The 25858-nt window shown below is 40.7% G+C and overlaps 1 protein-coding gene across 1 annotated transcript; it reads right to left on the reverse strand.

Annotated features, from left to right (window-relative positions):
- On the reverse strand, window positions 1-25797 carry LOC119911936 (mucin-2-like). The gene is made up of 14 exons (XM_038730909.1): window positions 25420-25797; window positions 19522-19706; window positions 19010-19147; window positions 16937-17075; window positions 14486-14584; window positions 13027-13198; window positions 12763-12950; window positions 10347-10524; window positions 8957-9098; window positions 8568-8711; window positions 7757-8050; window positions 4534-7542; window positions 361-416; window positions 1-215 (listed from the first exon to the last, which is right to left on the reverse strand). The coding sequence occupies exons 1-14, from the start codon at window positions 25795-25797 to the stop codon at window positions 1-3; spliced, it is 5337 nt and encodes a 1778-aa protein (XP_038586837.1).
- Window positions 25798-25858: the final 61 nt, after the last annotated feature.

A 25858-nucleotide genomic window follows, 5' to 3' on the forward strand; every position in this document is an offset into this window, starting at 1 on the left:
TTAAGGGCTGTTCTCGAAAATGTGAACCCTCATGCGGTACTCCATTATGGGTTCCTCCATGTCATTGTTTCGGTGCCAAAGGAAGCGCAAGAAGTTCCAGTGACCTTCCTGTACCAAGAAACAATGGAACATCTGCTTGATATCAGCTGTGACTGCCACTCGCTCCTTGTGGAACCGCATGAGGACACCCAGCAGGCTGTTGTTGAGATTGGGGCCTGTGAGAGGGACATCGTTTAAAGACACTGAAGGTTCTACTGTCACATTCTGTACAGTGGATTTCCACCTTACAGTTCTTGGCCTGATGGCTGGAAGAAGCACAGCATCGGAAACAGATATGATTCTGCTTCAAGTAAGTCTTACGTTCCTCTGGAGACTTCTCTCGAAATGCCCTGCACTTTTTGAGTGGATAGGGCTTCCTGTGGATGGGACACTTTTTACTAGGGTCTTCAACTCTTTGTCCAGCACTTTGCCGTTGTTTAGAGAAAACCATTTCCATTTTGTTTACTGAGATAGGGATCCTTGTTCTGTCATGCTTCCCCAGATATTTGTCCACTTTGGAAGTTGGATTTTGTAATGAGTGGTGGAGCTAAAGACCTGAAACTGGGGTTGTTTCTCATTCTGGCTTCATTTTTTATAAAGGTGGCAAAAACAGAGAATGGAGGGAATGACAGCAAATGTTCTTGTTTGTACTTTATTCCATGTGTCATCCATTTCTCCTGCAAACCAAATGGAAGTTTATCCACTATGGGATGAATTCCACATGCTGTGTTGAGGTAAAGTAATCCTAGAATGTGGCTTTCGTCTTTGGCAGAATCTATTTCTAAAAGAAGGTCCCCAAGGTAGCGTAGTAGTCACTCTGACATCTCTCCGTGTGTTGCTATGGGTCCTGTTTGTGCATGTGCATGTGTGTGCATTTCAGACCTGTGTGTAAAAATACTAACATAATAACAGAGTGAAAACATTTATTTTCCCCTCGCAGGATTAAATAAAGTAATAAAGTATATCTAAAAAAGCAGAGCCCTTTAAAGGCTTCAGGAGAGCCATAACACTCTTGCAGTCTCTCCCACACCTTGGACAGTCCTGTTGATATGCACTGCTCGGAGGTGTTTTGCATGTTGAGAGGATTCATCACCCAACCACTCCTTCTTCGACCAGTGAAGTCCAGCTCTTCACTGGTCGTTAATTGTAGACCTTGAATGGTGTTTTCAAATTTCATTTCCATGACCAGTAATCACCTGGTTTGTCGCTAAACCTTGTAAGTCCTCCAATGAGCAACTCACTTCTGGCTAGAAATCTTGTGAGGTCAGACATATTTAAGTTCTCTTGTGACGGAATCAGAGGTTTGCGCACCGTGAAGCATTGGGAGACATCATCCTGTCCACTGTTCTGGTGAGGCAGTGAAATGTAAGGTCTAATGCTAGGGTCAGGCAAGTCAACTTCCTGCTTAAGGTGAAAAAACGTGGAACGTGCTGGCACATTGTGAGGCTTCATATCTTCATGTAGAGTTACATTGGCATTGTGTGAGAAGTGATTATTCACATACTCATTCTAAGGGGGGAAATGTCTGAGAGAGGCTAGCGCTCATTCGCTCTTCATCTATTTCACTAGCCGCTGCTTCATATATGTTGGCTTCAGCGAGGGCCGCTTCTGCATTATGTTGGTGATGAAGCGCTTCTAATGCAGCTTCCAGTCGCGTTTCCTCGACTTTGAGCTCTGCCTGTTTGACCCTCATTTCCATTTCCTTTTGAGCAAATGCGCTCTTTCTCGTGCTGCCTCTGCCTTAGCACGTGCGTTGATTGCGGCCAAGCTTGCAGTTGACTTACTAGAGCGCTTTGATGATTTTGATGCATGAGTGCGGACCGACATGATTGCTTCATCTTGTTGCTGAGACATGGTCCGGTTCTGGGGCAGAGCTGACATGTCTCTCCACCTGAGATTTGATTTTGTAGATGAATCTGCCTTTTCACTGTTTCACCCTCAGTTTGAACTGAGCACAGCTAAGCAAACAGATGAATCCTAGACATGAGACAGGTGTATTGTCTTCTTTATTGAGACGTTCCCTTCAAATATCTACAGAGTGAAACTGGAAGAAAACAACGAAGCATATGTATTTGAGGCGCTAAAAAAGGCTCCGGGATGCTACACATTAATGCCATGTTCTATGTGGACACATTTGCAAACATTACAAATACATGTAAAGGAAAATTGCAAACATTTGGCATATAAATAGCAACCATAAGAAACGCTAAGAAATATGTTCGAATAATCACTACGTAAGAAGTAAACAAATGCATGACTTTAAAATGAACTTCTATCTGGTGAAACACTTGCAATGCCAAAATTGCAAGTTGACTAAGTTGCTTCTCACGAGAAGCCGTCATTGAACCGAGGAGGGGGTCTACGCCACCACTTATCCCCCACTTAAAATGCTGTCCTTTCATCTCTTCCCAGGAAACTCAACAAAGGTAACCTATTGGCCTCAGGTGAAGATGCCAACGATGGTCGTTTAGTCTTGGCCACCGGTAGTCTTAACGACTGTAATGACTGTCGTCACAGCAACCAGGAACACTAACGAACCAGCGGTATTGATGACCCTGGCCAGTCAGTCAGAACTGAAGAAGTCCTTTGGATGAGGGACGAAACGTCTTCCAGTATCTTCAACCAAGTCCAGTTGCCCTTGATTTTAACCTTCGTTGGATATCTGCTGAACCTGTATAATGCAGGTGTATTCAGCACCATGGGTACTGAATGTTAAGCTGACCCTGGATGACTGTGGTTTGTTTTACAATATTAACTGGTTGAAACTAACTCTCGAACAGAGACTAAAAGACCAGTTCATGCAAAAGTGACAAAGTGAGCTTATGAATATGACATCAAGAGATATGTATGTAGAATTAAACATGTTCAAAATGGAAAAGTATTGATTGCATGAAAACAGCTATAAAAGCTATACAAATAGTTATTTGCAATTTCAGGGTGAATAATACTAGAATTCTGGCCTCCTTTATGGTATGTGTGTGAATGTAGTTTTTGTGTTCTTTTGCCCTTTTGGTGTGCCTGCTGTATGCTTGGTGTGTTTTTGTTTGGAGCCTGTCTCTGTGTTCTGCTCTCTCTCTTATGCTCTGGATGCCGCTGGTGGGCAGGGTCGCTGGAGCTCTTGCCTGCACACCAGGGCTCATCACACCACTCAGCGCACCTGTTTCACATCCTGCAATCTACTCACCCATATAAGCCAGACCAACCTTCCAGTCCCCGCCGGATTGACCTGTTGTGAAAACTATTGCAAACTTGCCATTTCCCTGTCCAACTGCAGACTATCAGCCTGGGGGCCGGACACAGTTCAACTTACCAGCAATCTCTGAATAAATTCACCTTTGTTTGAATGTCTAACTCTGGTCTGCGTTTCAGTTCTGGTCACTGATCCTGACAGTAATGACAATTGTCTGGGAGGTGAGTATCAAATTTGTTTGACTGTAAGAATGTAAGCATAAGAAATAGTGGAGAAAGGTAAAGTAAGGTATGTAAGGTACCCATCTATATGTAAGTAAATTTCTTTGCTGTATCAGACAAGCCAAAGGTTATTAGCAAATTGAGTATCTTTTCGAAGAATGTTATTCCTTTGTTTAAGTAATAATATTATTTTTACTATTTACTGTTTTTTGTTCACCATGTACAATGCCCTTGTGTTGGTCTTTTTGTTATTTGTTATGCCTTGTTTGTGATCCATACCATATGATTATGGTCCTGAGCATTTAAAAAAAATGAAATGGAATAAAAAATGTATTGAAATAAAAATTCACATAAAACAGGTGAAAGGAAATACAGTTTTCTAATGTCTACATCTGCCAAATTAAACAGACACAGTTGTTAAATATAGTGAAATCACTGAATAAAGCAATTTCATGCTTGGGCCCTAATAAACAGAATATAATTATATAATCTGATTATAATAATCCACTAACAAACAAATGCATGAGCAGCGTTGCCAGGTTTGAAAGTCATATCTGGCATCATGCACAGCAAAAAAAGTAAGTGTTCACTTTAGTGATCATGGCATCGCAGGAATGTTAATGATCTCTTCCCTGGGATGTGTGCGAGTGTTGGCATTCCAAACCACACTTTTTTTTATTGCGAGCTAGAATCAATTTTCTAGTTGGATATGCACACATTTAAAGGCTTTACTTTGTTATCTACAAGATATCAATTCATGTACATTTGGACAAACAACTTTTAATATCTTTTAAGGTTAAGAAATACACAATGTAGTAAATATTTATCAATTAAAATCATAATTAGATAGAAACAGAGGTAAAAATGCAATTAGACTTAGAAAGGTGATAAACTAAGAAAAATAAACAAGGCTGACGCTTGCTAACAAAAATATTAGACATTCAAAGAGGACAATTCCTCACATGAAACAGGTTTCCGGGAGGTTTCTGGGGATAAGAAAAGGCTGGAGGGGGTGCTTCGTTCAAGGCACTGCTTTTAACCATGTTTCAGTCATACAAAAATAACAATATCATTAGATGTAACAATATCATTGTTGTAGCTGATGCATTGGTTGTAGTGTGTAGTGGGGTAGTTGTTGAGGGAACGCTGGTTGTAATTTGTGTGGTTGTTGTAGTGGTGGCTGTTGTAGTTGGTGGGTTCGTTTTCGAGGAAATGATGGTTGAGCTTTGTGTGGTTATTGTAGTTGGAGGGGTAGTTGTTGAGGGAATGGTAGTTGTAGTTGGTGGGGTTGTTGTAGTTGGTATAGTGGTGGTTATTGTAGTTGGTGGTGTTGAGGGAATGGTGGTTGTAGTTGGCAGGGTTGTTGTAGTTGGTGGGGTAATTGTTGACGGAATGGTGGTTGTAGTTGGTAGGGTTGTTGTACTTGTAGTAGTAGTGGTTATTGTAGTAGGTGGGGTAGTTGTTGAGGGAATGGTGGTTGTAGTTGGTGGGGTTGTTGTAGTTGGTGTAGTGGTGGTTACAGTAGTTGGTAGGGTCATTGTTGAGGGAATGGGGGTTGTCCTTTGTGTGGTTATTGTAGCTGGTGTAGTTGTGGTTATTGTAGTTGGTGGGATAGTTGTCGAGCGAACGGTGGTCATGTTTTGTGTGGTTGTTGTAGCTGGTCTAATGATGGTTATTGTAATTGGTGGGGTAGTTGTTGAAGGAATGGTGGTTGTAGTTGGCAGGGTTGTTGTAGTTGTGATTATTGTAGTTGGTGGGGTAGTTGTTGATGGAATGGTGGTTGTAGTTAGTGGGGACATTGTAGTTGGTGTAGTCGTGGTTATTGTAGTTGGTGGGGTAGTTGTTGAGGAACTGGTGGTTGTAGTTGGTGGGGACATTGTAGTTGGTGTAGTCGTGGTTATTGTAGTTGGTGGGGTAGTTGTTGACAGAATGGTGGTACTGCTTTGTGTCGATGTTGTAGCTGGTGTAATGGTGGTGGTTGTTGTTGGTGGCGTAGTCGTTGAGGGAATGGTTGTGATTTGTGTGGTTGTTGTAGCTGTTGTAGTGGTGGTTATTGTAGTTGATAGGGTAGTTGTTGAGGGAATGGTGGTTTTAGTTGTTGGGGTTGTTGTAGGTGGTGTAGTGGTGGTAATTGCGGTTGGTAGGGTAGTTTGTAAGGGAATGGTAGTCGTGCTTTGTGTTGTCGTAGCTGGTGTAGTGGTGGGTATTGTAGTTGGCGGGGTAGCTGTGGAGGGAATTGTGGTCATGCTTTGTGTGGTTATTGTAAATGTTGGGGTAGTTGTTGAGGGAATGGTGGTTGTAGTTGGCAGGGTTGTTGTTGGTAGGGTAGTTGTTGAGGGAATGGTGGTTGTAGTTGGTGGGGTAGTTGTTGAGGAAATGGGAGTTGTCCTTTGTGTGGTTGTTGTAGCTGGGGTAGTGATGGTTATTGTAATTGGTGGGGTAGTTGTTGAGGGAATGGTGGTTGTAGTTGGCAGGGTTGTTGTAGCTGGTGTAGTGGTGGTTTCGGTGGTTGGTAGGGTAGTTGTTGAGGGAATGGTGGTTGTAGTTGGTGGGGTAGTTGTTGACGGAATGGTGGTTGTAGTTGGTGGGGTAGTTGTGGAGGGAATGGTGGTTGTATTTGGTGTAGTGGTGGTTATTGTAGTTGGTGGGGTAGTTGTTGAGGGAATGGTGGTTGTAGTTGGCAGGGTTGTTGTAGCTGGTGTAATGGTGGTTTCGGTGGTTGGTAGGGTAGTTGTTGAGGGAATGGTGGTTATTGTAGTTGGTGGGGTAGTTGTTGAGGAAATGGGAGTTGTCCTTTGTGTGGTTGTTGTAGCTGGTGTAGTGGTGGTTATTGTAATTGGTGGGGTAGTTGTGGAGGGAATGGTGGTTGTAGTTGGTGTAGTGGTGGTTATTGTAGTTGGTGGGGTAGTTGTTGAGGGAATGGTGGTTGTAGTTGGCGGGGTTGTTGTAGTGGTGGCTATTGTGGTTGGTAGGGTAGTTGTTGAGGGAATGTTATTTGTGCTTTGTGTGGTTGTTGTAGCTAGTGTAGTGGTGGTTATTGTGTTTGGTAGGGTAGTTTTTAGGGGAATGATAGTCGTGCTTTGTGTGGTTGTTGTAGTTGGTGTAGTGGTGGTTTCGGTGGTTGGTAGGGTAGTTGTTGAGGGAATGGTGGTTGTAGTTGGCGGGGTTGTTGTAGCTGGTGTAGTTGCGGTTTCGGTGGTTGGTAGGGTAGTTGTTGACGAAATGGTGGTTGTAGTTGGTGGGGTAGTTGTTGAGGAAATGGGAGTTGTCCTTTGTGTGGTTGTTGTAGCTGGGGTAGTGATGGTTATTGTAATTGGTGGGGTAGTTGTTGAGGGAATGGTGGTTGTAGTTGGCAGGGTTGTTGTAGCTGGTGTAGTGGTGGTTTCGGTGGTTGGTAGGGTAGTTGTTGAGGGAATGGTGGTTGTAGTTGGTGGGGTAGTTGTTGACGGAATGGTGGTTGTAGTTGGTGGGGTAGTTGTGGAGGGAATGGTGGTTGTATTTGGTGTAGTGGTGGTTATTGTAGTTGGTGGGGTAGTTGTTGAGGGAATGGTGGTTGTAGTTGGCGGGGTTGTTGTAGTGGTGGCTATTGTGGTTGGTAGGGTAGTTGTTGAGGGAATGTTATTTGTGCTTTGTGTGGTTGTTGTAGTTGGTGTAGTGGTGGTTTCGGTGGTTGGTAGGGTAGTTGTTGAGGGAATGGTGGTTGTAGTTGGTGTAGTGGTGGTTATTGTAGTTGGTGGGGTAGTTGTTGAGGGAATGGTGGTTGTAGTTGGCGGGGTTGTTGTAGCTGGTGTAGTTGCGGTTTCGGTGGTTGGTAGGGTAGTTGTTGAAGAAATGGTGGTTGTAGTTGGTGGGGTAGTTGTTGAGGAAATGGGAGTTGTCCTTTGTGTGGTTGTTGTAGCTGGTGTAGTGATGGTTATTGTAATTGGTAGGGTAGTTGTTGAGGGAATGGTAGTTTTGCTTTGTGCAGATATTGTAGTTGGTGGGGTAGTTGTTGATGGAATGGTGATTGTAGTTGGTGGGGGTGTTGTTGTAATTGGTGTAGTGGTGGTTATTGTGGTTGGTAGGGTAGTTGTTGAGGGAATGGTAGTTTTGCTTTGTGCAGATATTGTAGTTGGTAAGGTAGTTGTTGAGGGAATGGTGGTTGTAATTGGTGGGGTTGTTGTAATTGGTGTAGTGGTGGGTATTGTAGTTGGTGGGGTAGTTGTTGAGGGAATGGTGGTTGTAGTTGGTGGGGGTGTTGTTGTAATTGGTGTAGCGATAGTAATTGCGGTTGGTGGGGTAGTTGTTAATGGAATGGTAGTCATGCTTTGTGTGGTTGTTGTAGCTGGTGTAGTGGTTATTGTGGTTGGAAGGGTAGTTGTTGAGGGAATGGTAGTTGTGCTTTGTGTGGTTGTTGTAGCTGGTGCAGTGGTGGTTTCTGTGGTTGGTAAGGTAGTTGTTGAGGGAATGGTGGTTGTAATTGGTGGGGTTGTTGTAATTGGTGAAGTGATGGTTATTGTAATTGGTGGGGTAGTTGTTAAGGGAATGGTGGATATTGTTGGTGGGGTTGTTGTAGTTTTTATAGTGGTGGTTGTTGTAGGTACTGGTGTAGATGTTGGGTCTGTAAACAGAAATGAACATTAAAGACTACAAGTGAACTTCATAATCTAGGAAATATACAATGGATTATAAAACATTAAAAAGCCATTAATGGTACTACTTACCGCTTCGAACACTCACAATGACACATCGTACCTCCGAGTGATACTTGACAGAACTGTGGAAATCAATATGGTAGCTGATGAAGTATATTCATATATTTAAACCTAGAAAGTATGTCTTGCTCAAGGAGGACTTTTTCCTTAACTCTGCACAAATATAAGTGTCACATATGTAAATTTCCTCACATATTATTATAAACACTTGTACACACGTGTACAGACGTGTATCCCCATCCTCTGTTAAGATAATTTAGGAAACCGTATATTTCCAAAACTCCTTTCTTTCTTTCATTTCATATATGCAATATTGACTGACAGACCTTTGTCATAAGAAACACAGTTTATAGTTTTTATTTTTCTTCTACAGTTTCCATATTATCTTGCTTTAGGGTAATGTTCATGGATAAAGTGACTGACCTGGAAACGGCCTGGACAACAAAACAGATGGGGTGGCTTTCTCCATTTTGGTTTTCAGACGGCGTCCAACTCAGGATGAACTGTCCAGCTCCCAATGTAGTCTGGATTGTGTTGTACGGCCCACTAAAAAGCAGCTCAGAAATTCTTTAACAAACATGAGAACAAAAGGCGTGGAAAGTTAAATAAGCATTTCCAAAACCTCTATGCCTACAACTTTAAAAAGTCTTGAACAGAACCATAACAGTTCCAGAATACACTCGTGCACCTGAAAACCATTGCGGAATAAAAGAACATTTATGTGGGTAAGTGTTTCTTATCTTATTGGAGAAGGTTCTGTAGGACATCATTAACCCATGGTATTTTTATTTATAAAGTTTTTTTTCACTTACGTGGAGATATTTGCTTCTGCTTTAAAGCTGATTTTCAGGGTCTGATTGACAGTGGCGTAAAGCTGAGCTCTGTTGTCTGGGGTTGGAGGCAGAAACTTGGGCAGATAAAGTCCCTCTGTGCAGGATGGCACCACAGGATCCACTGGAACAGTAGAAAGAGCAAAGATTTAATCCACACTGAAGTTTTCTGAGGATTGTAATACCTGTTGGTCCCTCCATCCATCAGTCTGTCCATCATCTACCAATCTCTTAAAAAAAAAAAAAAAAAAACCCTGCTGGGTATGATATATTTGCTACAAGGTGGCAAAATGTAGAACATTAGCTATAAACATTTATCAGTTGCTCAATACCCGCCAATAAAACGACGAGAAGAAGAAGAGTGGTCGCAGAAGAACAGCAGCGGAAGGATTGGAAAGATGGATGAACGTGAGAGGGATCTCACTAAATGGGAGGGATTTCTCTTTCTCACCCTACTCCTCCCATTTATTTTCACAATCACGCTCTTCTACAAATTGTTTTACTTAGCCAGTAACCTCTCAAAATCCTAACTGAAGCATAATGTGTTTTATTGTGATCTTGTTCTTGTCATAAAAATTAAAAAGTAACCCTACAGTACATTATGATACATTTCAAAATTCTTAAAAAAGTCATATTATGCTTGTCAGCTTTTTCCCTTTCCTTTACTGTATTTTCTTTTTTGTGCATGTAATAGGTTGGAAAAGTGAAATACCCCAAAGTCCACCATAAAGGGAGCTACCATCTCCCACAGAAAATACTGCTCCTAAACTGCCTGACAAAGCTCGATTGTAGTCCAGCCTTTACGTCCATAACCCCTCTGTGTCACTTTTAACAAGCCTCCTAATGCTCGCTCGCGGCTAGTGTGGCACATTTTATCTACATCTCTGTGGTTCTGTGTTAATAAACAAATGTGCTAATCAACAAAATTTTAACAAAATTTCAAAACATCTTTTTATTTGGGTACACTATTACACCATACATGTTTTTATATAATTTATAGCCATAGTACATCAGTAAGTCAACGTTTATACCCTTCTATTAAAATCAAGCTGAAGTATATGCAATTTCTATTTACTCATGCTTTTTAAGATAAATTTCCTGTTTGAAGCACCCGCCCCCCCAACCTCATGTGATGACACATTCATTTTGTCATGTGATTCTAGTCATGTCCATTCACAGCAAGGTTTTGGCATCAATACCTTTGACTTGGAGAAGGGGGCAGAAGTAAAAGGTCATTCACTTATGCTGTCCTAATATACCTTAAATCACAAATTAGTGATTTATACATAATCTTATTGAAGTAGGCTAATACATACATAAACATGTAAGTGCTAAATTTATATGCCCTTTTGTGTTTAAATACCAGTCTTACCAATGAAAACAAACTGGACAGGTAGTTTGCTTATAGCGTTGTTGGTAGTTATCGTCGTCTGCACCCCGTTAGTTTGAGTCAGGGTGATAGGTTTCCTGGGAAAGTCCTCCATGACCAGCTGTACGGCGTATGAACCTTGACTACTGCTACTGGTTGGGCTGAATGACAAAGTACAAGACTGCAAGAGGACGAAAAGGGAAAGAGGTCAAACTAACTAAAACAAATTAATAATAATGAAATGAAAATAGTGGTAATAAGGTACATTTAAACACATAAATTCACATTGAATGGTGAAATTCCTAAGAGGAGTTTATATTTAACACACGTTTAAGATATAGGCCTACACATTAATAAATGAAAGATAAAAAGTTTATCTTTATATGAGCGCCATCAAATACACCTACTACTCCTGTGAAGTCAGCTATTTGCATGAACTGTGTTTGCTTCTGTCGGATTACGGGTGTGTTGTTGGGAAGTCGACGAAATGCATGACAATGTGCGGAGCTGTAGCCTAAATGCTATAATTGTTTCCATGACTATTCGGCTTATTGATGGTTGTGACGGCCAAAATCATCAGCATTGCTACATTTGTCCTGTGTCAAAGAAAGCTTCATCGAACCTTCAATTTAATTGAAAACACATTAGGCCTACTGTGTAAAGTCAGTGGTGAGATGACATCGCTCACCAACTTGCTGACAAAGATTATGCCTGCGCTGTCTGACCCCGTCTTATTAACTGGGCATCGTCAAATAATTTAGTAATTCTTCCTCTTCTGAAAGATTCGCGCAGGTTTCTGTCTCCACAGCGCCATCACAAGCCCCTTCTGGCAGCTCCTAACCACTTGAGAGACCTCTGGAGCTGTCTTAAATAACTGGGAGAGAATAGGTGTGTTTGCCTACTTTATGCGGCACTGGGCAGCGCTGGTTAGAAATTGTGTCCGACTTTCACTGGCGCTGCAAAACGTCACCGTGTCCTGCGGCTGCAGGAGCCGAGTCCGGCGGCCGCAGTTGCTTTTCCCCGGCTGCACCAAATTGGAACCACACTTTTGCCTGGTCAGTCATTGATCTCAGCTCACGCAGATAGAATGTGTCCGACTTGACAGCGCCGTTTTTTTTCCTGCCCCTGCAGTCAACTGCAGCTCACATTAGACTATCAAGTCGGTGTAAGTCAGTCGACATAAGTCAGCCACCGTCATCTCTTAAGTGATTCTTAGCTTTGAGAAATTTGATAACTTGCACTCTTAAAAATGATGGGTTAAAAATAACCCAACCGCGGGATCAATATTGCACCAGACCAGCAGTAGTTAATTTGACCCAGCAAGACGAGTCAGTCATATTTAACCCAACAGATTGAGTTAAATATTCTACCCAAATGCTGGGTCAAATTAATTACAATTCTAGGTTGATTCAACTACATATTATGCTGTGTAAAATTAACCCATATGCCAGATTAAGTCTAACACATTCAGTACAATTTAGAAAATAAATTGCAATTGACTACCCATTTAAAACTCTTAAACTACAAACCTAGAACAGAATACATGTGAGATTTAGGCATATAATATATTATTATGCAATAAACACTTAAACAATACAAAAACAAAACAATGGAATCTTTGAAAATTTATTACATTAATATTGACAATATATATACTGGAACTGGTGCAGTTCCTAACAATATACTGGAACTTGTTGAAACACATCCAGAATTTTGATTAAACTGGTTGAACCGCTTGTAGAACCGCTATTTTCCAAATACTGTCTGGCTATATTTGATGCCTGTACCCAAAAGTATAATAAAACCTGAATATGCATGTGTGCGTGCAGTCTTGACCTGAGATATATTGATAAAATGAATAAAGTTTCCTCTTCAGAAACTTGTGCTTCGAGGACCCACAGCCTTATGATCGATGAAGGAGTGATTCAAAATTGGAACTTTCGCACCGCGGCCACGGCCAACTTTGTATGTTGGGGGGGGGGGAGTAATCCTGGCAGCTGCCTCAGGGCAAGTTCCCCAACGCCATCTGTAGGAAGACATAGGTGTCAATACGATGTGAAATAGCATACCAACCTTTGATTTCACAATACCAGCAATTTCATCGCATAAATATCCAGCATTTTCCATAGCATTCCCTGCGCATTTACAAGATCTGCTGACAATATATTACCTGGTGTTAAACCATCCAGGGGCAATGTTAGATTCCCCTCCTGTCTTGCCAGGTACAGGACCTTCTCTGCATAAATGGGCAGCCAAGTTTCAAAAAGCTTGGATGCAGCTTCCCCATGTAGGACAAGAAAGTCCTGTGCAATCTATAAAATGGAAGACACATTTTTTAATTCCAATTCAATGTGGCACACTTATAAAACATTATAAACAATGTATCCTCAAATGCAAGATCATTTTCCCCTATACCTACCATGCCTTTGGTCATTAGGCGAGGGAACTCTTCAAGGATTTGATCAATAGTCCAACTGTTTTCTCTGATCCACTTTGCCCTGTAGACTGCCGTGTTTTCCATATAGGTCTCTACCTGGCTGAGGGGCTGAGAATTGTTTCTCAACCATTCTTTAAACTGTGACGCACGTTTGTCTGATATGGTACATTCTGTAAAGAACAACAAAGTTGTCAGTCACTGAAATATGGATGTTTTGCTTCATCAAATATATATTTTAATAATTACCTGGTATGAGAGGCCTTGCAAGAGCAGCATCATCTGGCGTTTGTGGTGATGTCATCTGTGCCATGCTCCGCAACCTGCTGGTTGATCTCAGCCGCTTCCTGATGTTCCGCAGCCTTTCCTCTAGGAATCCAGTGGCTGGCCGGTGGCTCCATCCTGGGGTGTACCATATTTCCTGCCAAGAAATCAAAATCTTTAATGAATAGAGATGAGGCACATTTGACTGACAGCATGGGCTACGGTTAGAACAGGGTTTGTCTGTACGTCTGTCTGTCCTCAGAGAAGTAGATCAATTATTGTTCCTGCTGCTTAGTGCATAACAGCACAGATATGTTTCAAGGAGGAGTGAGCTGTATTTTGTCTGTTAACTGACGGATTCAGCTTTTACGCTCAATGTATGCTGCTCCACGCTCCGTTGCCAAAAATAGTGCGTCGAGGTTGTGACTTCCAGACAAATTTAAAGCCTCAAATTCCCAATTACTTATTTACAAGGACCTGCGGGACAATCATTTTCACATGTACGAACCCTAGTGTCTATTATTTGGTGATGATTCGCCAGAAACATGAGATCTAAATTGGAAATCTAGCAAAAACAGAAGGGGGCCTGTTGTAGAGCCCTCGGCTGACTCTAGTTAACTAAGTAAAGTTGAAATTGAGAATCGAATTGGATTGCAACCTTGAAAAAAAAAAACAAAAAAAAAAACAAACAACCCAAATAAATATCATTTTTCAAAAAACACTCACGCTGCCACTGCTTGATGAGTCTTTCAAACAGGCAGACTGAACCAAACCCAAAGCCAATGCCTTTTTGGTTTCTGATGTAGGACTGTAAAAGAGAAAAAGCTTTTTTAATTTAAGTAAAATGAAAGTACATGTTGTACTTGTTACTTATGTTGAAATATATTAATTCAATTTCAAAATGGGAATGTTGACGTATTTAACAGGAGCCCTATTCTAAATATAAAAAAATAAATTACTTCTCTCCAAACTTCTCAACGAGGTACGACACCAAGATACGGACGAGGAGACGTCTCTGACTAGTTGTGATGACATTATCTTCATCAAGGCTCTCAACTATTTCCTTGCCATCATGTAAGCAATGTAATGTAATGCAATGTAATGAACAGTTATCTCACATCGCATCACAAATGTTTCACTCTTTTCAAGCACTACTATTGTACAGCAAAATATAACAGTGTTTAAGGTGCTAATCAAATGAATTTAGCTGATTATAAGAAAATTACTAGTTTTTATCCAGGTGGATTTGCTAATTTAAGAAGGGGAAAAAAAGCATCTTGATCAATCAACATACACAAGATACATTCAATTTTGTTTCAAAATTTTAGCTTTGATTAATTGCCCAGCCTACTGTTGATTAAACAAAGTGACACCCGAGTCTTAAAGTGGAACTTACAAACTGTGGAATGATGTGTATTGTCTGTATCTGCTGATTTAGTGGTACCACAGCAGCTGCTTGATCCTCCATGGGGTTTGGAGGCGTGGCAGTTGGTGTGACATCAGAGATTGTAGGTGGGACAGCAGGGACAACAGCAGGTTCAACCTAAAAAAAAATCGATGTCAGTTTAATAAACAGTGGCAGCCACCTAGAATAGCTTGCTAAGCATCAGTAATGTAAACTCCTGAATGGATAGGAAACAAGGTGACAGGTGGGGGAGGGTCAAGAGTCAAGATATAAAACTGTGCATTTTTTTTAACCACATCAAAAAACTGCATGCAGTATGCATGGTGTGACGTGTACTGGCTGGCATTCTCACAGAATGTATACTGTAGTGAACTGGTTGGTAAATGAGGTTAACCTCTTGCCCCTCTGGGTGTTGTGTGTTGTTGTGTGTGAAACAAACAAAAAAAGAGCTTAAGCAAAAATACTATTTCTATTGCATTACCTATTCATATGTCATCATGCAAACGCAACAATAATCCAATTAGAAGATACAAGCTAGGCCTTTTTTATTTAGCATCCCAAAATCCTTCTCTCTTTACAATTCATATGACAAATTGTATACATGTAAATTGTCTATGTTCTTACTGCACAATAATATTTGTGGCTGCTCACAGTATAAAGTTAGCTTTCAGAGCACATACATATATATTTGTTAATGTCACAGGCCCCGCGCAGAAAAATAGACAGATCGACTGACAGTTCTGCAAAATAAGTGCATCCGATCTTTATATGTAATAGATCACTTAATAAACCAAACACAAATTTGAAGTAAACTCATAATGAAGACTATAACCTTAACTGGAATAAATTTGAATCGAATCAACGTAAACGCATTTCACAATCACCTCGTGTTACAGCGTTCACAAAATGGAGGACAGTCTGCATTATGTGCATATCAACATATTCACAACCCCAAACGTCATTACCCGAATTATCTGCGGTATGAACATATACAATTGCATTACAGATCTCGTGTGCATATTATCAAGTTGTAACAATAATACCTGCAAAATAACAGGAAAAAAATTGATGAGTAAAAATCCGTGTCACGTCGTAGCAAAGGCTCAGCAAATGTAATGGCGCGCAGGTGCACACACAAGTTCCTAATTTAGAGTCTTCTTCTTCTTTTAAAGTTTTTTGGCGGTTGGCACACAATGATATGGTGCATTACTGCCACCAACTGGTAGTGTGGAACTGAATGAAAAAAATCTTAAATCCTCTCAAACATATTTATTATTCTAAAATAATGAAAACCAATTCCGTAACACTTATCTTTAGAATTTTTCCTAAAGTTTGTTTTGCGATTAACTCCTTTACACAAAATGTGCACATACTTTGGCGTGTCACATCAACTCTTCACTCAAGTGGCCCTTGTCGTTTGCCAGGATGCCATTTTAGAATTTGTTCTTATCTATTGTGGGTCACCACATAACTTAAATAAATGCATTTAATCAGACATATCAGATTATCTCACTGTTTTTACATATTTTAATCAAACACCTAAAAGCTTCAGCAAAAACAAGCACATTCGTTTATAGCCATTTAAAATAATAGCAAAGCAACTAACTGGCTGTTGGCTAGTAAACGAGTGAATCACCTGGCTAGCTTGAAAAAAGCTGGCAAATTTGCCTTGCAACCATGACCATATGCCCATGGGCATTATGAACTTGTTTAATTAATTCATTAATATAATTCAGACTAAACGGATAAGTTAAGGTTTAAGTTAGGCTATCAGTGCTTCCATGATAACGGCTAAATGGCTAACGTTAACTACGTAGTAAAGCCAAACCAACCAACTAGCCTCGACAATATAATGATACTGCTTTAATAGGTAACGCAACACATACAATGTTAATAAGAAATGTAGTGTACACATACCTTTTTATTATTTATTTTCCTCGCTGGACGACCAGTCAGGTTCTCTGCTGTGACGAGCGCTCGGTGTGTGGACTCTGCTGATGATGTTCGAAGCACAAATAACCCACTTGCTGGGTCAAACGATATATGTTGGGTTGATGGATTTTGACTCAACGCATGAGTTGAACAAAATTACCCAATTTCCATATAAATAACCCATAATGGGTAAAACATTTCCTAACCCAGCGGTTGGGTAGATTAAATAACCCAGCATTATTTAGAGTGTTCTTTTATTCTTAAGTTTAAAAGTAGGAGTAAATTAAATGAATTCTCAGCACTTAAGACTAAAATGACACTTTGAGAAGCTTGATAAATACTGGCCCAGACCTATAAGTTTCCTTCGCTCTCTTCCCCATGCCTGCTAACAGATGTGTGTGTTTCACACTCACAGAAATCTTATTGCAATGCTTACTTAATTTACTAACATTTAGCATTATTTACAGATTATGTGTGGTCTCCATTTTTGTCACAGACTTTTAAATCAAGTTGTGACAATGACTTAAAGAAGTGTTACTGTGGACTTTGACGACTTACTGTTGTGAGGTTGAGAACAGATGGCAGCGTGCAGTCGTAACACTCTGACAGTGCTGTGTTTGCGAATCTGCATTTAACTTCATCTCCATCAGGGTCAAACGCCAACAGGTTGAAATCTCTATGACAGTTCGAAGGAACTCTGAGAGCGAGAGAAAGAGAGAGAGAGAGAAATTGGTAATTTTGGCATTGTTCAACCCACTGCATTAGTTTCCATGTTTCCATGAGCCAGTTAGCCAACATAGCTGTGCCAAACTAAATTCTGGATTGTCTTGTCCACAAAGAGGTATTTTTTAAATACACTTTACACTTATACACTTAAAAGACACTTAGTCTGGTGTATTTTTAAAAAATGTATGTTTAACTCTATAAAATAAAACAAATCAGTTAGAATTTCAAATGTTGGAGTTGCAGATTCAGAGTTGAACTCAAGGGCCTGTGTCCACCAAAGTGTTTTTTACCAGCTGAAAACGCCTAGCCGGGTACTGCTAGGGTGCGTTTTGGAGACACAGTGTTTTTTCGAGATGCTGTGGTTGCTATGATACATAATTTCCATGGAGGCGATGTGCTGCAACTAGGGTAGCCTACTTAATTTTTAGAATGTCACCACAAAGTATGTATAGGCTTAATTGCTCTGTACGCGGGTTCATGAGATGTGCTCGGTGTGGTGTTTGTCCCGCCCCTCCTGCGCTGTGATTGGACGGCTGGGTAAAAAGTGACAGCGAGGAGCGCTCAGCGCCCAGCGCGGAAAAGACGCTCAGTGCCTCGTCACGCTTCTGGCATTTTTACCAGCTCGGAAAAAAGCGGCGCTCCCATTGCAATGAATTGAAAAAAACAAATAAACGCTTTGGTGGATACGGTCCTAAGATAAAGTAAACTTATCCCCAAACATTTTCAGATGAAAAAAATCATTTAAAACCTGACCTTGTTGTTTACAGCAAATAATTACACTATAGGCCTGATTTACTAAAGGTTTGCATGAGTAAAAACGTGTGTAAACTTGATATCACCAGCAAATTATAGCATGTAAGCTGATCTACTAACGGTGTGCACGCAGCGTGACGTCTTTCAAAAGCACCTGTTGTTCCTTTAGTACTTTTGCCTTAATGAATATGCAATTTGGGGCGTAACATGCAAATGTATTTATTTACTACACGCAATGTAATCTACCAAGCCTAAACGCAATTTCATGTGAGTGCAACAGCCTCTGTATTTCATAGCTACGTTTGACAGAAAGGTGCAAACCGCCAAGTGTAACATAGAGATGGCTTCTGTTATTGTTGCCAGAAGGAGACACAGCCGTAATGAAAGAAAACGTAGAGAAATTAAAAATATTTGAGATTAATATTGTATAGCTAATATATAGAAATAATAAATTTTATTTTATTTATTCGAAGAACAATATGAATAGAGTTTTTTTTTTTTTGCTATTATCCTTTAGCTTTGGCAATACTGTTGTATGAAAATTCATGCCAATAAAGCAAATTTCGTTTCGACCTGATATCTTTTCTCCGTGAGATGGAAGAGTTTAGACAGTTGCGTGGTGCTGCGGAGAGGCCCCAGCTGCAGTAGTGCACGGATCACGCGTAAAATTCATCCAGCCAGAGGGAACGATCACCAACTGTTCACAGCGCGCCGATCGTAATATAGCGACGCAACCCATTGTAGGTATCGGAGAGGGTGTGTACAGGGACAGGAGATCTCGGAGCGACCGGGCACTGTGCGGACGGTCGGTGATTGTTCCCTCTGGCTGGATGAAGCACGATCTGCTGGCATTTCCTCGTGTCTGGGTCATTCCAACATACACACACAAAACCCTCATTTAAATACTCCCACCTCCATTGTGTGCTCATGTTGTCATCTACGCAATAATTCTTAGTAAATCATGACAGGTACTAAAATTGCAATATTTTAGAATGCACACGCAATTTAGCACTCTTTATTCGGGATGTTAGTAAATCTATGTAAGGTACTGAAGGTGCTAATGATATAGTGATTTCAAAATGTGACACACAAAAGTGTTTAAAAACATTAGGTATATAAAACGCTAGAAGCACGTACATAGAGGAAGCTTACCTCACATCTGGCAGTATGGTGGTCTGGGGTGATCCATTGGCCTGGCTGGTGTCCGAACGGTTCCTCAGCTCAACCAGAGTCAGGGCTCTCCATGATACGATGTTATTTATATTAGTTAACCAGTTACCACCATCTAACCTTCAGTGGAAGTTCATGAGAAAGTCTGTTTTTACTGTGCTCCAAAGAACCTGAATGCATCTATTGTAGGTGTGTTTAGCTAACTTGCAAGATATTGTCTCCTAACATAAATCTCTGTTTTGCATGAAGCCAACCGAGCAGCAGCACTGACTCTTTCTGCCAGAAGCTGTCATAATTAGATTTTTTACACAGTTCTTACGTTTCACTTTTCTTAACTTGGTTGTTTTAACTACATATTTTATCAGACATCTGGATCTTAAGTTATTATAGAAACTAGTTGAGCAAACGTTAGCTGTAGTGTCCTCTGTCTGCCAAACAATTTGTACCGCTTTTCATTAAAATAAAAACTTTTTACATTGTCATGGTGCACTTACCAAAGCCGAAAGGGAGCATTGCTGGGAAGCTGCCGAACAGAGATTCCCTCTCTCTGACACCACTCTCCACTGCTTTCCGTGTCTACAGTATCCAGCACTAAGCTCTCAGTCCCACAATTTCCGCTTTGACATTCCAAACTTAAATCAAAACAATAGAGGCCGTTCACCTTATACCGAAGGACCACCTGTAGTATTACAATAAAGATGTGTTATGGCATTAATGACAACATCCGTGGTACAAAAAGGCAGTTTATTGGGGTGCTAACTTGGGAAAAGATGGTGCTTTAAAGCCATATATTTGCATTTGTTTGTGATCCTGCTGACAGACAAGACTTGTTATAAATCATTATCATTCTCTCTTTGTTTTTGTTTGGTAGTGTGTCTGTCTGTTGTTTTTTGTTTGTTTGTTTTTCTCCGCCACAAGTCACCATCCCCGTTCTCTTGCAGGTGTTGTCCTTTCTCTGTGTCTCTGTGGTGTTTCTATCCCCCATCCCCATGTCTGTCCCCTGTCCGGCTCGGTGACAAATAAATTTAAATACATAAAGTATAATACTCTCTTGTTAAAGTGAAATTGGTCTGGCACAATATGGTATCCAGCTCCTCATACTCTATACCAGACTGCTGGGCAGGACAGGTATAAAAAAAAATTAAAAAATAAAATCATTATCATTTTGTTGAGCCTACTTTAAGGGTTGTTATCACATCAGGCATGTTCCATACACAAACAACAAGAACCACATGGAAAGAAAATGAACAAAACAACGGACAAATGTTAAATCCTTTAGTGTGGAATATTTTTAAAAAGATATATTGATAATCCCTTGTGTCAAATTTTTCTCCCAAGGATTTCTGAAACAGACTTTACTGAACTTTCCACTGTATTACTACCCACATCCCAGAAATGCTTTTATCATGATTTTATTGAAATATTTATCATTTTTGTCACACTGTCAAATTTCAAAATGTGAACAAATTGGATTAGAATGAAACTGTACATACCATCATGGATCCATCTGCGTTAGTGTTTTTTGGGTAGTAAGTCATCACAGTTCCATGAAAATGAGAAGCCTGGGCGCTGCAGACCAGCAGCAGCAGCAGAGGAAGCAACATAGTGTACATCCACTTCCAAAGACAGCCTCTCCTTCCCACATATCTCCCTTTATATATTTGGCTTTCTGACATGCGGAAGGAATCATTTAGATTTTAGTGGGTGTAGAAACAGAAAAGGGCACTGCATCACAAAATGCAAGGGCAAACGTAATATAATCCAGAAAATACCATTTTAGTAACACAGATGCCTTGAGGCAACGTCTGTCAAGCTGGAAAGCTGTCAAGCTGTCAAGCTGTCAAAAATTTGATTTGACGTCAAACATACGTCAAAATGTAGAATTACAATGTTCTTGTGATCTACCATGAATGAATGCAGAGGCTGCCTGTGTGAAACAGTTATGAGTCAGAGGACTCCAATGTTTTAGCATTACGAATATGTACTCCACTAAGACAGTAGGGGGCTGCAGAGCACTTTCTTACCGCCGGTTGGCGACTGTTTTGATGACGTAGCTGTCGTAATCTTGCCATTCTGTGAAGACAGTCAAGACCAACTGCACTGGAAGTTTCCAGTGTTGTTCATTTCTCCTGTTTTACAGGTCAGTGAGTTACATAAAAGCACAAAAATTATAATTAGGCATAGTGAATCATTATCTCTTGTGTTATTATGTTTTTTTTCGTATTCACTGTGTTATTTGATTACAAGTTACTTATACTCTGCTATGTGGACGCAATAACAATAACTCTGTTTTAAGCTATCAAGACTCCATCTCTCACCTCAAGCAGTGGTGTACAAATAATTATGTTCCGCTGAATGTGGCAAAAACAAAGGAAATGTTAATCAACACACCCAACAACTCCAGCACAGTCCAAACCTCACCCTCAACCCTACACGCATCAATAACGAAGCAGTTGAAAGGGTGGAGTGCTTCAGATACCTTGGACTCACTCTGGACAATAAAGTGAAATTTAATCAACACACAACAGATACTTTCAAACGTTTCCAACAAAGACTCTGCCATCCGTAACCTCAAATCCCTGTTGCACCACACCTTCTGCTGCTGCTCTACAAAAGCATAATTCAACCCATTAAGCCACCTGTCACCCCTCCTTTGCAAGCATGTAGGAGAAGCTACAGTGGCTAACACACGCTCTGTCGGCTGTTGTTCTAAATCAAGCAATCATGCAGTTGACAATGTTCACATGCTCTCACGCTCCACATCGATTTTCTCATGCAGTGAAGTGTAACTGATAATGCGAGTGAACTCCACCCAGCTATGCGATTTCGCGCTGTGAGTCGCGGTACAATAACTGAAAGTGTTTTGCATAATAATAATCTAATCTAAAGCAAAAACATTTCAAAATATTTATAGTTTAACTCTAAACACAAACTTTGCAATAAGTGTTCAAGTTGAAACAGCAGGGGTCGCTGTGGTTGTAGATTTCACGATACTCTCGAGGCCAGTGAAGCTGTAGAGGACCTTCAAGTGTGTTTGGACTGAGCTGACTGGGATGTTTTCAGGACTGCCACCAACAGTCTGGTTGTGTTTACTGATGCCGTGACATCCTACATCAGTTTCTACGAGGACAGCTGTGTACCATCATGGACCAGGGTGAGGTATAACAACGGCAAACCCTGGTTCACAGCTAAGTTCAGACAGCTCAGGCTGGAAAAGGAGAAGGCATTTAGGAGTGGAGACATAGCCAGGAGCAGGGCGTTAAAGTATTCTATCCTAATAATTCATTCATTTATTTCAATTCATGAGGCAGGTTTGAATCCAGCCATGGGCTTCTCTGTGTGGAGTTTGCATGTGCTTCCTGTGTTCATGTGTGTTTCAGTGTATAACGTGATATTTCTATGTGTACTGAATTTTGTAGATGTGTAATTAGTTTTCTAAAGGGAGCAGCCATGGCTTCGGCCAAGCAAGAGGCAAGGAAGTGACAAGAGCAGCTGCACAATCAGGTCGTAGCTACTCTGATCTTACATACTGTATCAAAACTTTTGGTAAATTTTTAATTATGAGCATTGGCACCACAAGTGTGTGGCTTCTCTGCTTGTTATTGTCAACCAGTAGCTCATTAATATGGAAGTCCTGAAAGCTCAGCGCACTAAAACTTAAGAAGACACATTATACATACATATTATTTATATTATACATATCACACCTCTCAGACTGAACATCAGCAGAGAAGGAGCATTATAAGCTTCGTATAGGTCGATCTTATGGCAGGGCTGATGGTTGTTCCGTTTTAGTTTGGCTTTTGTTATAATTACATTTTCTTCTTTAAAAGACCTGAATCTGTGGAGGCCGGCAATTATTAAACATCTGTACTCGAATGCAGCTTCTTCCACTCTAACTGAGATGTGATGGTGAACCACGTTCAGAACATCCGTGAACACAGTACGCTGGAACCAGTTCCGACATACCTTATACAGTTTGTGGTTAAAATGATTAGTGGTCCAGTCTTCAGTGATGCTGGTTGGTGCCTGGTTTAATTTGATTTCGGTTTCTTCCAGAAATAAAATATTGTGTAGGTATATTTCCCAGATTGTGCAAAGAATTAGAATCATTTTATAAATAATGCATCACACCACCATTTGTACTGAAGTAAATCACGGCTAATTTTGTACAGTAAAATTTTCTTTTGAAACAGTCACTTTGGAGATTAAGAGTAAAAACAAAAGACATTATTAGCTTCATGAAAATATCATTTATTCCAGGGCTGTTTTACTGGACTACAATAGTTGTAGCTTGGTGTACTTTCTTAACAGAAACTACTATTTCCTGTACATGGATATTGTGTGCATTCAAGAGCTAATGGCACTTTTTAGTCACAAGGTGGAAGTGTTGTCTCTCTCTCAATTCAATTCAATTCAAATCAAATTAGCTTTTTTGGCATGAATGTGTAACAACAATATTGCCAAATCATCATACAAACTACATAAGAACAATCAACCCCATACATTTCATTAAACAAGTAATTAAAGCGTGTGTTTTTGTGTTAGAAAAATTAAAATATATTAAAAATTAAAATAAATAAATAAAACAGTATGCATGTGTGTGTGTTAAATATATATATATATATATATAAAACATTAAAATAAATAGATAATACCTTAAATGTGTGTATTGAATTAATTTTGTCCACAGCAGAATTTACACCAGAGTTATTCTGGGGAAATGTTTCAGTTAGAAATAAATTAGTTAAATCATGTATGTTTTGATTTTCAAGTGCCTTTTGGTAAGCCCCCATGCTGTCTGGGGTCCATCTGTATGGGTATGTGCTGTTAAACAGTTCACAGGCACTAGGGGCCCCAGACTCAGCCCTTTTCAGATAGATAGTGATTTTGCTGTGGTCTGAGAGGGGTGTGAGGGGGCTGACTGTGAAAGCTCTGAGAGACATTGGATCTAGATCTGTAATGAAATAATCTACCGTACTGCTGCCAAGAGCTGAGCTGTAAGTGTAGCGACCCAGAGAGTCCCCTCGTAGCCTGCCGTTGACTATGTACAGACCCAGCGTACGGCAGAGCTGTAAAAGCTGCATACCGCTTGTATTAGTAAGCTTGTCAAAGCTCTTTCTAGCAGGACATTCAGGGAGGGGGAAGCAGGTGCTTCCAGATAGCTGTTTGTCTCCCTGGATGTTCATAGTGTCAGCTCTTTCCCCTGTTTGAGCCTTCAAATCCCCACAGAGTAATACATTTCCCATGGTTTTATAATCCTCCTCAAGAATAGAGAAAATATCTGGCTTGTAGTAGGGGGATTCTGATGGAGGTATATAGATGGCACATATGTAGACATGTTGCTCAGCACAAATTATCTGTTTGTTAATTTTCAACCATATATAAGATTCTTCTTTTTTAATAACTTTGATGGACTGGCTCAGTTCTGATTTACACCATATAATCATGCCTGCTGAATCTCTGCCTTGAGTTATTGTGGGATTTTTTGTTGGTATAATAATCTCAACGTAGCCATGAGGACAACCAGTGGAAACATCTTCTCTGCACCATATCTCCTGTAAAACTATGATGTCAGAGTCTTTTAACTCTCAATTAAAATCTGGATTTCTGCTCTTTAAACCAAAAGCTGATGATCTCAGACCTTGAATGTTCCAACATGTTATTGTAATCTGTTCAAAAATTAGACAAACACCTTAAAAAACAAATAATAATAATAGTAAACTAGATATTAAAAAATAAAACTAGTAACAAATGAAAAGAAAAAAAAGTGTAATAAAGTAAGTGAATAAAATATTAAACTTTGAGTGACATTTTCGAGTGTTTCATGTGTGAAATACTGTTAAGAATTGTCATTATATTTCTATTCTTTTAAAATGATATCCAACATGCTAAACTATGAATTATTATGATGTCTTCAAGTGTTCTCTGCTCTTCCACCTTGTAGCTATATGAGGCGAGAGCAGAGCAGGTTTAGGGGCGGGGCTGTGGCTCTTCTCACCGCTACAGCATAGTTTAGCCCAACAGGCTGCTGCTCCTGTAGTCGTGGTTCTGCTGTTGGGATGAGGGGGGGTATAGGACCTCCAGGCTGGGGGGCTCTCTGGCTGAGTATCAGAGGCCAGTGTTGTGTTGGCTGTGAAGTGGGCTGTGGGTTGTGATGTTGGTGACGCGGTGGATTTGGTGACCTGGCTGTCCTCTCTGCCAGCCTGTGGTGGATGCATGGTGGAGGTCTGGATGGTCTTGAAGGTCTAGGAGGTCCTGGAGGTCTGCGTGGGGTCTGTGTTGTGTGGTTACCCCTTGGAGTGGTAGTAAGGCTCCTTCCAAGAGCAACATCCTTCAGGGCCCTAGCAAGGGTGGGGACTGCATTTCTGTGAAGATGTATGTTATCATACAGGCAGTTCAGGTGGAGGGTCGGGTGGTGGGCTAAGAACACGTTGGGTTTGAGGGCACAGTTCCTGGAGAGGCTGATATTCACTCTCACTGTGAATGGTGTGGGGGTCTCTCCTGTGCAGCAGCGTGGATATGACTATCTTGCTGGTAGGGAAATTGGTGGAGGCTTGCTCAGTGACTCTCCTCAGGGAGTCTGCCAGTCTGTCCTGTTGGGACCTTAGGTCGTTGGTGCCTGTATGGATGATGATGTGGCTAGGTGAGCCTAGCTCAGGCACTGTTAACAGCTCCAGGGCTCTCCTGGTGTTGGGGCACCAGATCTTCTCTGTTCTGTGCCTTGGGAATAAGGTCTTTTCATCCAGGAACTTTCCATTAGAGTCCATGAGGAGGATAATGTAAGCCCCTGCCTGTGTGTGTTTGTTCAAACTCAGCTGTCAGGCGTGA

This window comes from Micropterus salmoides, unplaced genomic scaffold (assembly GCF_014851395.1).
Source record: "Micropterus salmoides isolate LMB-PRFRI ecotype aquatic unplaced genomic scaffold, ASM1485139v1 Ms_hic_scaffold_2, whole genome shotgun sequence".
Classification (NCBI taxonomy): Eukaryota; Metazoa; Chordata; class Actinopteri; order Centrarchiformes; family Centrarchidae; genus Micropterus; species Micropterus salmoides.

What these genes read in the sequence shown, in the direction of transcription:
- LOC119911936 (XM_038730909.1), bottom strand. Translation starts at nt 25,797, where the DNA reads ATGGACTCTAATGGAAAGTTCCTGGATGAAAAGACCTTATTCCCAAGG. An exon ending in TGTCCAGTTTGTTTTCATTG is followed by an intron (nt 9,099 to 10,346) that starts GTAAGACTGGTA and finishes CTACTGTTCCAG; the next exon opens with TGGATCCTGTGGTGCCATCC. An exon ending in GTTGTCCAGGCCGTTTCCAG is followed by an intron (nt 8,051 to 8,567) that starts GTCAGTCACTTT and finishes TTCTGTTTACAG; the next exon opens with ACCCAACATCTACACCAGTA.